The sequence below is a fragment of the Taudactylus pleione genome, unplaced genomic scaffold, assembly GCF_031769625.1.
Source record: "Taudactylus pleione unplaced genomic scaffold, aTauple2 ptg000301l, whole genome shotgun sequence".
NCBI classification, from domain to species: Eukaryota; Metazoa; Chordata; class Amphibia; order Anura; family Myobatrachidae; genus Taudactylus; species Taudactylus pleione.
The window spans coordinates 486646-500364 of record NW_028284702.1 but is presented as its reverse complement, the minus strand read 5'-3'; the positions used below and the strand labels follow the sequence as shown (position 1 = coordinate 500364).

At 44.5% G+C, this 13719-nt stretch overlaps 1 protein-coding gene across 5 annotated transcripts in view; it reads left to right on the top strand.

Moving 5' to 3' along the window:
* SYT3 (synaptotagmin 3) overlaps positions 1-13719 on the top strand; it is a 373682-nt gene that overhangs the window by 267505 nt on the left and 92458 nt on the right. For all 5 annotated transcript variants that reach the window (XM_088482948.1, XM_088482947.1, XM_088482944.1 and 2 more), the window contains one exon: positions 9108-9657. In XM_088482948.1, coding sequence (XP_088339074.1) covers positions 9108-9657 — 550 coding nt within the window. The remainder of the gene's footprint in view (positions 1-9107; positions 9658-13719) is intronic.

Here is a 13719-nt window from a genome sequence, read left to right as displayed (position 1 = left end):
TATAAATATCCACAAATATCTTGTTGAAGTGCAAAAGTAAAGTTTATATTTAGATGATCTGCAGATACAAATTAATGCATGCAGGGATGACTCCCACAACCTAAGATTGTCACACAAGCTTCTATACCACAAATGATGTAGATACATATCACATGATTATATTTTCAACATCATGGCTTTATGCATCATCGTGCATAGACTTGATTTCCTCTTCAACTTAGTAGGTGGTCTATTTACTAAGCCTTGGAGATAAAGTACCAGCCAATCAGCTCCTAACTGCCATGTCACAGCCTGTGTTTGAAAAATTACAGCTAGGAGCTGGTTGGATGGCATTTTATCTACGTTCACATCATCTTCATCCAAGGTTTAGTAAATAAACCCCTTTGTCAGTTACTTCTTCTAAAAGATGAGATATGACTTTCCTGGTTGTGGGGTCACTTATACGAATTTCACTTACTTTGTATGAGAGGTGTATTGGTGCTTTACCCTTGTTTTCCCTTGTTGAATTCCTTACTTCATCTCCTCTGTTCTTAACTGTGTGCTCTCATCCATGCTTCCCGACCCTACACTGAACTCAATTATTTGTTCAGAAGATGTATTGTTGATCTGTTTAGTGTTGAAATTTTCCTAGTACCTAAGTCTAGTGAGGTGATTAAATCACCCTTTAGGTCGTCAACAAAATCTGTTGCTGAAAGTCAATTTGTTTTTTCTTATTTAGATCTACTTTCTGCATTCTTTGGAACTCCCACTATATCCAACAAGAATCCCTTCCACAGATTTGTAGTTTGCCATGGGATACTTACAGTACAGCTTGTCAGCAATCAGAATGGTGACAAGCGTTATGGGTACCATGGAAGGCAGGCACTGTGTTGTAAGTGTAACAGGCTAATTACAGCATTGTATGCACACTGCAGTACAACTGTGAACATGATGGTAATTGACTATGTTTACAGCTGTACTGCCGGCTGGTGTAATTTGCTGTAAGTAGCATTTTCCACTTGCCGACAGCGCGATGCCTGCCTTTGGGGTCCCATAATGATTGCGGACATGCACACTACATCCCATTTTCCACAGTTTCTTCATGAAACTAGACAGATGCTTTCAAACCAAAAACTGATTTTTTTATGTTAGGTTTCACCCGGTGTCAAAGTTCATATGGAGATTTCTCCACCTTTGCAGAATATGATTCTCTGTTCAAGCAGCAAACACTCTGAAAAAGATTGTTGGATTAACTTGACTGTGACCAGTACATGTAAACTTTATAACATGGAGTACCAAGAAGATTTTAGAAGAGGCAACTTAAGATAGAAAAACACCTACTGTCCCTCTAGTATTGTTCTCAATGAATACTTAGCTTGTAGCTGTTGCTATACGCCATCAATCAAAAAAAATCACTGCAGACCATACTTACTGTAACTACGCTCTGGGAAGGTGCAGGAGACAACTGATTTTTCTGGTAACCCCTAGAAACCCCAAAAGAGTGGGTGGATCTCCCCCATCCTGCCCACTTCATAATGAAATGGGCAGGATAGGGCGATAATACCAGGAATCGCTGGTCCATATGGAGGGGGCAGAGTTAAAATGGTGACATTTAGCCCCGCCCCTTCTCAACGACTCACGAAGTGGTCAGCCCCATCTCCTCTCCAGGCTTCTCTCAAGGAGGTGAAACATAAAGTTGGCAAATATGCTGCAGACATGAGAAAGTTCCACTTGCTATGACTGACTTTTTTGCACCTGTTTCATACTTTGTACAGGGAATAATAAGGCCCACGTATTTAGTTGAGAGAGAGCTAGAAGAGCAAGAGTTAATTGGGGGTGACGCTATAATCCTTTTACCAATAGTAACAGGCAATTGTCCCTGTCTCAGTTATATCACTAGTTCCTAATGCAATGATAGGCTGTTTGTTCTGCCCACAAAATGGCTGCTCCCACTGTACAACATCTAGGCAACTGGTGCTCTTTAACTCTGAAATTCTAGGTCATGCTCTTAAAAATTAGTAATAATGTTATTCTCACACTTGCATAACCTTTTCCCATGTATTACACTGGCTAAAAAAAAAATACTGTTCATTAATCATTACGATTCCAGAAGGGAACCGCTTTTGGCTAAACAGAACATTTCACACTGTGCATATAAAACATACAATTAAATCTGCCCTTTAGTAAAGCGAGCCCTTGTTAGTTATTAGAAAAATGCAATTAATCAATTCTCTTTGACCACTGGTATATTTCGGTACATTAAATTAGTGTGACTAAAAACAGGCTGTTAAATCTCAACAAATTACCTCTAAAATATTCCCCAATCAATGCCCGTGAGATGAGAACTGTTGATCATTAAATAATTAAGTATTTTTGCTGTGTTTTTAATTTTTTTTATTTTACAATAAGAATTCATGGGCTCAGAACGGCAAAACATTTAACATGTACAGGCAGCAAACTGATGCTAGGCTTTTATCTGTTGTCTCTTATTGAACCAGTGAGTTCTCCCTGTGAGATTTTCCTACTTATCTGTCACTGTGAGGGAAGATGCTGTCAGGAAGGATTACCTCAGATCACAGCTGTCACCTGTGCTTATCGGCTAGGCTGCCTGTTCCAGCCATCTTATGTAAGAATTGAGTTGAGGTGCAGCCACCAGACTCCCTGGGCTAAAAATATCATTGCTTTCTATTGACGTTTGTTTTTTTTTTCTTACTTGTAAGAAATAATTGCTGTTCTTATAGTGGATTCCCTGTAATGGTCGGGATAATGAGTCTATTCCATGAGAAAAAATGTATTTTGAAGGATTTTTTTTTTCATTCAGATGACATTTTAGAGCCATATTCAATTTGAAGCGAAAGGGCCGTTATCGGCGATAATTTATCGCCGATGATGTAATTTTCGCCTATTTTCATTATCCCCGTTCTCAATTTCAAAGATTTTTCGCTGGTGCGAAAAGTCTTTGAAAAATAACGAGGATAACTTTGGGGTTTAAGGGTGCAGGTTTAAAAAAAAAAGCCTGCACCACTCGGAGAGTCCCCTAAATAGGATCTGTGCCAAAAAAAAAGTTTTAAAAAAAATCGGGACACCCCAGAAAAGAAAGTTTAAATTTGGGGTGAAAAATAAAATAAATATGGGGAACAAGTTTGAAACTAATGAAATTAATTCAGGGGGGGGGGGGTTCCCAAGTATGCGGCAGGTATTTTCTTCATACGGGGTAGTAGTGGCAGGTGCATTTTTGAAGAATTTTAAAAATGCACCTTAGGGACTTAAAAATATGCTTGCACCCATTTTCATGTACCCCAAATTTGATGCACCTAGTTTTTTTTTGTAAAAAAAAAAAGCTAAAAGCTAAGTGCTCTTCTCCACCACTTCTTCCCTATCGGAAAAAAAACACCAGCCGCTGCTATTTAAAAACCATACTTGCCTTCCGCGGGCCAAAACAGGGGTACCCATATAATGATCCCCCATGTCAGGACATCATTTGGGGGGTCCCTGGATGCTTTCCCGAAAATTCACAAATTTTTTCCGATACCGTTCCGCCGGGTCCCTTTTTCGCAGCTTTTAAATTGAATACTTTATCCCTGCAAAACCTCCGATGTAGAGCGAAAAGTCCAGCACGGACTTTTAGCTCCAATATTGAATAGTGTGTGGGAATAGTGTGTGGGAAACTTGTAAATAGAAAAAAAAAATTCTGTTACTTATAAAAAGATATTAGGCGGGATGTATCAAGCATTGCATTTTGGATGTGATAAATCCCGCCCCTTATGGCATGCATACCGCAGTTAATTTAATTGTTGCTGTGTCAGGGCGTGATAGCCGCAGGCGCCGGCATTTCTGCACGCGCCCTCAGGAGGGTGCGAGCAGAATGAGTGAGAAACCCCCTGGTTAGGGCGCGCTAACTGCAATTAGCGCGCCCTAACCAGAACTTTAGACGGGTTTAGCCGTGTAAAACGGCTAAACCCGGTCTCAAAGGGGCCAAAGAGAGCGATAATTAATGAGTGCCCTGAACAATTGAATTGTTAATTAATTATCACGTCATTAAAAACATTTGAATCGCCGCCAGAGGCTATTTACATTAAGACTGGGACTATTATTTATAATTAGAGATGTGCGCGGGACCTCGTGTTTTGGTTTTGGATCCGGATTCATTTTCTTGTTTTGGTTTTGCAAAACAACCCCTATGTGTTTTGGTTTGGGATCTGTATTTTATTTAGGGGTGTGCACCGGCCACTTTCGTGTTTTGTGTTTTGGTTTTGGATCTGGATCTTTCTTCGTGTTTTGGATCTGGATTGGTTTTGCCAAAACCACCCTTCCGTGTTTTGGGTTCTGGGTTTTGTGTTTTGGGTCTGTATTTTTTTGAAAAAAAGCATAAAAACAGCTAAAATCACAGAATTTGTAGGTTTTTCTGCTCCTATGCTATTATTAACCTCAATAACCTTAATTTCCACTCATTTCCAGTCTATTCTGAACACCTCACACCTCATAATAGTGTTTTTATGTCCAAAAGGTTGCACCGAGGTAGCTGGATGACTATGCCAAGCGACACGAGTGGGCGGCACAAACACGTGACCCATCTAGGCGTGAAACTGCAGTGGCAGACAGGATGGCAGTTAGAAAAACTAGGCCCCAAACTGTACATAATGCAAAGAAAAAAAAGAGGTGCAAGATGGAATTGTCCTTGGGCTCTCCCACCCACCCTTATGTTGTATAAACAGGACATGCACACTTTAACAAACCAATCATTTCAGCGCCAGGGTCTGCCCCACAACTGTGGCTGAAATGATTGGTTCGTTTGGGCCCCCACAAAACAAGCTGGCAATTAATCTGTCCCTGCACAAACTGGCTCTACGGAGGCAAGATGTCATCCTCATCCTCCTCATCCACCGACTCCTCACCCTCTTCAGTGTGTACATCCTCATCCTCACAGAGTATTAATTTGTCCCTGCTGGAACCACAGGTCCCTCTGTACCTTCTGGAGGCTGGTCTCCCTGGAAGAGTTGATAATTCATTTTATGAACATCATCTTCTCCACATTTTGTGGAAGCAACCTCCTACGCCTTTCGCTGACAAGGTTCCCGGCTGCACTAAACACTCTTTCGGAGTACACACTAGAGGGGGGGCAACTCTGGTAAAATAGAGCCAGTTTGTACAGGGACCTCCAAATTGCTTCTTTTTCCTGCCAGTACAGGTACGGACTGTCTGACATGCCTACTTGGATGCTGTCACCGATGTAATCCTTTAACAGACAGACGCACGCTTGTCGCTGCTGCTTTGAGGATGCAAGTGCGGCTACAGCCCACACAATTCACAAAGACAGAAAAAAGAAGAAGAATATTTTTATTGTTTGTGTAGCACACTTTGAGGGTGTCACCACCCTTTAACAGACAGACGCACGCTTGTCGCTGCTGCTTTAAGGATGCAGGTGCGGCTACAGCCCACACATTTCACAAAGACCGAAAAAAAAAGAACAATATTTTAATTGTTTGTGTAGCACACTTTGAGGGTGTCACCACCCTTTAACAGACAGACGCACGCTTGTCGCTGCTGCTTTAAGGATGCAGGTGCGGCTACAGCCCACACAATTCACAAAGACAGAAAAAAGAAGAATATTTTTATTGTTTGTGTAGCACACTTTGAGGGTGACACCACCCTTTAACAGACAGACGCACGCTTGTCACTGCTGCTTTAAGGATGCAGGTGCGGCTACAGCCCAGACAATTCACAAAGACAGAAAGAAGAAGAATATTTTTATTGTTTGTGTAGCACACTTTGAGGGTGTCACCACCCTTTAACAGACAGACGCACGCTTGTCGCTGCTGCTTTGAGGATGCAAGTGCGGCTACATCGCACACAAGTCACAAACACATTCAAAAAAAATTTTTATTTTTTGGAGCACTTTGAGAGTTACAACACCCTCTAACAGACAGACGCACGCTTGTCGCTGCTGCTTTGAGGATGCAAGTGCGGCTACAGCCCACACAATTCACAAAGACAGAAAGAAGAAGAATATTTTTATTGTTTGTGTAGCACACTTTGAGGGTGTCACCACCCTTTAACAGACAGATGCACGCTTGGCGCTGCTCCTTTGTTGATGGACGTGCAGCCACAGTGCACACAAGTCACAAACACAGAAAATATATATTTTTTTGTTTTGGAGTGTGTGGTCAAGCCAGCCGGCCCTTTACTTATGACACAGGCGCACGCTTGGCACTACTTTGTTGATGCACGTGCGGCTACTGCGCACACAATTCACAAACACAGAAAATAATTTTTTTTTTGGTTTGGACTGGAGTGTACTTTCGGGGGTTACAGCACCCTTAACGGTCAAGCCAGCCGGCCCTTTACTTATGACACAGGCGCACGCTTGGCACTACTTTGTTGATGCACGTGCGGCTACTGCGCACACAATTCACAAACACAGAAAATAATTTTTTTTTTGGTTTGGACTGGAGTGTACTTTCGAGGGTTACAGCACCCTTAACGGTCAAGCCAGCCGGCCCTTTACTTATGACACAGGCGCACGCTTGGCACTACTTTGTTGATGCACGTGCGGCTACTGCGCACACAATTCACAAACACAGAAAATAATTTTTTTTTTGGTTTGGACTGGAGTGTACTTTCGGGGGTTACAGCACCCTTAACGGTCAAGCCAGCCGGCCCTTTACTTATGACACAGGCGCACGCTTGGCACTACTTTGTTGATGCACGTGCGGCTACTGCGCACACAATTCACAAACACAGAAAATTATTTTTTTTTTGGTTTGGACTGGAGTGTACTTTCGGGGGTTACAGCACCCTTAACGGTCAAGCCAGCCGGCCCTTTACTTATGACACAGGCGCACGCTTGGCACTACTTTGTTGATGCATGTGCGGCTACTGCGCACACAATTCACAAACACAGAAAATTATTTTTTTTTGGGTTTGGACTGGAGTGTACTTTGGGGGTTACAGCACCCTTTAACGGTCAAGCCAGCCGGCCCTTTACTTATGACACAGGCGCACGCTTGGCACTACTTTGTTGATGCACGTGCGGCTACTGCGCACACAATTCACAAACACAGAAAATAATTTTTTTTTTGGTTTGGACTGGAGTGTACTTTGGGGGTTACAGCACCCTTTAACGGTCAAGCCAGCCGGCCCTTTACTTATGACACAGGCGCACGCTTGGCACTACTTTGTTGATGCACGTGCGGCTACTGCGCACACAATTCACAAACACAGAAAGTTATTTTTTTTTTGGTTTGGACTGGAGTGTACTTTCGGGGGTTACAGCACCCTTAACGGTCAAGCCAGCCGGCCCTTTACTTATGACACAGGCGCACGCTTGGCACTACTTTGTTGATGCACGTGCGGCTACTGCGCACACAATTCACAAACACAGAAAATAATTTTTTTTTGGTTTGGACAGGAGTGTACTTTGGGGGTTACAGCACCCTTTAACGGTCAAGCCAGCCGGCCCTTTACTTATGACACAGGTGCACGCTTGGCACTACTTTGTTGATGCACGTGCGGCTACTGCGCACACAATTCACAAACACAGAAAATATATTATTTTTTTAGCACTTGGGGGGAGCACCCCTGATGGACAGAGCACCCCCTGGACAACACTACAGCACCCCTTTAGGACTGGGACACTGCACAGAACTTTGGAGTGGACACAGCCCCTATGGAGAACTGACTGCACAACACAGTCCAGCCAGCCCCTATGGACTTTGAAGTAGTGGACAACAGCAGCACTACACTACACTACACTACACAGCCCAAACTCCCACCCTCCCTCTTCACTGTCCACAGCCGAGTGAGAAAATGGCGCCGACGCGGGTACCTTATATAGGATCCAAAACCCGCGAGACTCGGAAGGCGGGATGATGACGTTTTGCCTCGATTTCAGATCCGAGTCAGGTGGGAAAAGTCGAGCCTGACTCGGATCGGACTCGGATCGGGGGGGCTCGGGGGGGTTCGGATTTCAGAAATCCGAACCCGCTCACCCCTAATTTTATTTATTTTTTAAATATAGAAAAAACTGTTAAAATCATGTATTTTGGACCTGTTTACATGCAATCCAAAACCCGAGTTTGGCAAACCAAGCCAGGACTTGGTTCGACTCGAAGAGGGAAGAAGAAGGGAAGGGCAGAAGAGTGGAGGGAAGTTAAGAAACAGAGGGGAGGGTGAAGGAAAGAGCAGGAGGGAAGCTAGCCAGACCATCAGAGGGATGCAGATTAACCCCATGCCCTAACTGGCTGGTGCACTTTATCTGTTAAGATGGGTGTACATCATACAATATATTGTTGGATATATCAGCACGACGCGGATCAGAACAATTTATCGTACACATGGTATACTGTGTATGCCCGATCCGTCGTCCCCACCCGTCATTCAGTGAAATGTCCCATTGTATAGGACAGGGGTCTTCAACCTTGACCCTGCAGCTGCTGTGGAACTACACATCTCAGCATGCACTGCCACCTTTTTGATATAACAGCATGCTAAAACTATGGCAGTGCATGCTGGGATGTGTAGTTCCACAGCAGCTGGAGGGCCAAGGTTGAAGACCCCTGGTATAGGACAAGTCAATGAATGACGTGGCGTTGTTACTTCAAGCATATAACAATACATTGCACCGTCATTCGGCGGATCGTGTAGTGTGTACGGTGTGAGAGATGTATCGTTACATCGCTTGCTGCATTACTGGATCGTACCATCATAAGGTGTGTACCCAGCTTTAGTCTACATATCATCCTGACTGCAGGCACAAACGGAACTGTTTTTTTTGGATACTTCCATCCTCACCTATTTAGATGTTTTTAGTTACTAGCCTTACAGAGTGCTGGTAAATACCTGATGATTAACGCCAAAGGTTAACTGCCCTTATTGACAGACTGAGCTCCAATTCTTACAAGCTTGGGACTGTAACAACCCCAACTTTAGACTGTCCTGTTGTTTCCGTAAATTAATTTTAAGGCAATATAGCTAAAAAATCAAGAGCAATTTAGAGGAGGTTTGAGTTATCTTTGTCATTGTTTTGTAGAATTTAACCATTAGCCTTAAAACCTAAAATATATATTAAAAAAAATACATAAAATGATAATAGAAATTAATATTTGCCATTATTTTCTTTTATCTTCCAGATACAACACATTGCCCAGACCCATGACACAGCAGTTGTCCAGTCCTGATTTTTCAGGTCATGTGGATGAGAAACCAGAGCAGGCCACCAGCATCGGTCAGATTAAGCCAGAGCTGTATAAGCAACGATCGGCTGATGCTGAGATGAAGAAGCTGGAAGCCACCAGCTGTGGGCGCATTAGCTTCATCCTACGCTACGCCTATAACACAGAGCAACTGGTGGTAAAGATACTGAAGGCTCTAGACCTACCAGCAAAGGATGCGAATGGGTTCTCAGACCCGTACGTGAAGATGTATCTTCTACCTGACCGTAAGAAAAAGTTCCAAACTAAAGTACACCGCAAGACTCTTAACCCAATCTTTAATGAGACATTCCATTTTAATGTGCCCTTTAATGAGCTCCAAAACCGCAAATTGCACTTCAGTATCTATGACTTTGACCGATTTTCCCGACATGACCTCATTGGGCAGGTGGTGTTGGATAATCTGCTGGAGTTCTCTAATCCTGCGGAAGAGAGTCCCATCTGGAGAGACATCCTGGAAGCTAGCTCTGTAAGTGTCCAACAGGAATATGTTACAATACTATTTTCATATTATTGTATATATATATAATTATATATATTATATATATATATATATATATTATAATATTTTTTGTTTTGCAAGTTTAATGTATTTTATTTACTTTATGTACTTTTTTATTTTTACATTTTTGTCATGCATTTATTTCTCTAATTATAATTCTTCCAGTGTAAAATGAGAAGGATAATCTGTACATACAGTAAGTATGTGCTGTTTGTTACTAACAAAATATAGAAACGGGGTGCGGAGAGGAAGCATGCACATTAATGGGCACAAGGGCTGACATTAACAGAACAAAAGCATTAAAAATATATTTTATTCTTTCAGTAAAGTAAGGTTTAAATATTATTCATTAAATTATTACAATAAATGAAATAATATTTAAAAATGTATTAAAAACAATATTATGTATGTAAGTTATGTAATATTGTCTATGTGTGTGTGTGCTACTGTAGTTGATGCTTACAGAGACTGGTCAGGAGACAGGTCAGTGGCAAACGCAGGATTTCCAGAGGGGGGTTTCCAAAGGCTTAATTTTAGAGCGATTGTGGCCTGTCAATGAAGAGGGTAGAATTAGTACTTAACCAGCTTTAATAAGCGTCAGTGGCGTAAGTTCATCCCAGACGCCCGGAGGCAAGTTATCATTTATTGCCCCCCTTTCCCCCATATTTACAGCCCTAAATGGGGTGAATATATTGTGGGTGATGGAGGAGGTGCCCCTTCAGTGCTGGCGGCAGGCGCCTCCATTGTCTCCCATACTTCTGCCCCTGGTAAGCGTCAAAGTGTATTGTGTGTCATAATTCCAGCATATACAGGACCAGTGATCACAGTAAGCTATTAGATGCGCCAGTAGGCCATCCTGCCTGAGCTGAACGTATTTATTTTAGATGTGGGCACATTCCAAGCAAGTCCGGGAGCCTGGAGGAGCAGCAGAAGAACCTAGCACTGCCCTGGACATACTGTATATGTACATATTGGGCTCTATAGCAGTGCATCTCTAACAGTGTATCTTTTCCAGATCTCCTAGTTGGTACACAGGTTATTTATTACTGGCTGATACATGTTAAAAGATCCACAGGTGGTGCTAATTATTTCATTTGTGATACTGAGAAGGACATGCAGCACTAGTAACAATCTATTATATTACTATTTCTATTGTGGTCATGGTGTGGGCTAGGGAGGGGGGTTTCCAGGCAGACGGAAACCCCCCCTGCATTTGCCTATGCATGTACTTAGGTACTTACAATTCTTGCTGGTATTTCCTCTCAATGGGCCTGGTTCTGAGTCAAACGCAAAAGAGCACTGAGCAGTGTGTATTGGCGGTCACTTGTCTGCAAGCTTGTCTAAATGGCTTACAAACTCCTTCCCTTGTGTACATCTGTGTGGCCGAATGTGTAAGGACTGATACGCCCACTGTAATACTGTAATACTGATTGGTGCACCCTTATACTCCACCATCGCTCGCAGGTGCAGTTTCTTCATCTGACCATGGCCTCCTATGCTTGCGTCTGGGCGTCTGGGAACGCAGCCTCTTGCATTGACACACATCCTACACTCCCATAACATGCCCACTGAACGGAACATTTTTGCGTGATCTACTAGTCACCTCCCAGACACCACCCTGGAACTCCTATCACTGTTCCTCCACCTTTCTGATACCGTCTGACTTGATCAAAACAGCACCTATGTGTGTACACTCTGTGTACCGCATGCACCGCAAGGGCTTTCAGATATGTTCACGCATGCGCAGTTGTAAATAATCGCTCAGCTACATCACCATAGGCATCGTGGACATATTGGGTGTGACTCAGAGTCAAGCCTAATATTTGACAAATCCATAAGTACATTTTTTGTGGTGATAAGAAATGATAATTCTCGCACTGATGCTAGGCAATATTAGATTTTATATCATTTTGAGACTCCATCATGAGACAAGCACTTTAACGTAGTTAACCTTTTTATTTGAATACTTGTAGACATTTAATTATTGAGGAGAAAGGTCTGCATATCTGAGAAGAGGATGTAGTCGGCATCCCGGTGTATGGGATGCCGACGGTCTGAATACCAGCGCAAAATCCTGACAGGCCAGGATCCCGGCACCAGTATCTCGACCACCGACATCCCGAAGGTAAGTATCGAGGTGTTAGGGGGAGGTTAGGGTTGGGTAGCGGGATTAGGGTTAGGCACTAGGGGGAGGGATAGGCACAGGGCCGGATTACTAATGGGGCGGGTGGAGCTACAGCTCCAGGCCCACCTTGAAAATAGGCCCACAGGATCCATTGCAGTGCAGGCATTTTTGAAAGGGAATTAAAAAAAAAAATCCCTGTCACCGCTGTCTGCACTGCAGTGGAGGGAAGCCTCAGGCCCCGGCCAGTCACCCCCTCTCTACCCCCGGCCAGTCGCCCCCTCTCTACCCACCCCACATCGGCAATCCGAAGCTCCGTCATTCGAGGCTCCACCCCCAGACTGTCTGAAGCCCCGCCCCTATGTTATCCGAGTATCCTCTCCTTGCAGGGTCTCCTTGCAGTGTTAAGCTCCGCCCCCATACCAGCCGAAGCTCCGCCCCCATACTGTCCGAAGCTCCGCCCCCAATTCGTGCTAGGGGTCCCATCTGCATCTGCAGTTATGTCCCCTTTCATATGAAACACGGTCCATTCATCCCCACCCACCTCCATTGATTGAGCTGACTGCTGGCATAGAAATTATGAGATGTCAGCCCTGCACAGGAGGGAGGGAGCTGTCGCCAGCCATTAGGAGCAAGCAACCCACAGGTAGGTATACTGGCTGGCACCTATGTATGTGTGTATATATAATTATGTGTATATATAATTATTTATATATATATATATATATAATATTTTTTTATTTTTTTCCCATTGTCTGGCACTACCAACAATAAAGAACCTAGGCCCTGATTCAGAGCCGGACGCTCTGACCAGAGCGCTCGCTCTGAATCAGGGCCCTCCTCCATTAAAATGGAGCGTCCTCCAGGACGCTTGTATAGCTGTGGGTCACCGCCCACAGCATATACGAGTGTTCAAAAAGATGGTCGCGATGGTCTTGACCATCGCGACCATCGGACTTGCGACGGAAACTCTGCGGTAGGGTTTCCCAGCCACAAGCCCTGGAGTGATTTTGGCTCTATCAGAGCCAAAATCACTCCCACTGACATCACTAGTGATGTCAGTGGGGCCGGCTTCAGACTGTAGGCGTTCCCATGGGAACGCCTCCGTCTGGCAGGCATGCCCACCAAAGGGGGCGTGCTGTCAGTCACCATCGACAGCACGCCCCCTTTGGTGCGAGACCCAGAGCGACAGCTTGGCTGTCGCAGTCCGGGTCTCGCGCATGCGCACGACGGAGCTCCCTCCGTCGTGCGCATGCGCAGTGGGGAACATCGACCCACTTGCGAGCGTACTGCCGCTTGCGAGTGGGTCTGAATGCCCCCCCTAGTCCTCACAGTCAGAAAAATCTACATAGCAGAGTTGGGGCACTCTAATGCCTGGTGCACACTAGACGATATTTTGCCCGATCCGGCGGATCGGGCCAACATATCGTCCGCATCAACCAGCGTGTACCAGCTATGTCGTTGATGACGTGCGCTCCCGTGCGTTGTCAGCGACATTGCTTGTCAATATTGTTAGCGGGGCCCATGCTGTCGAATGCTCCTGGCATCGTCTAGTGTGTACCAGCCTTTAGCTTAAATAAACATTTTCTGAGACTGAATGCATTATCAACATTTCAGTCATTGAGTCACACTGATACTGCATCCAGTCTCAGAAAATGTTTAAGCTAAAGGCCCCCATAAACGGTGCAATATGCACCTTGCGATGCGATGGGGGATCCGACGTCCGACATATTGGATGGTCCCCACACACGCTGTGATCGGGTTGCTGACCGCCCCATATTCCAGCACCCCCCTCCCCCACCCGCATAGCGCTGTGTGGGATCGTACATCGCATCTCCAGATCAATTGAACTTGCAGTAAGATCTGGGGGTGCGATGTACGACCCCACGAGAGCGCGCTCTGGCCGA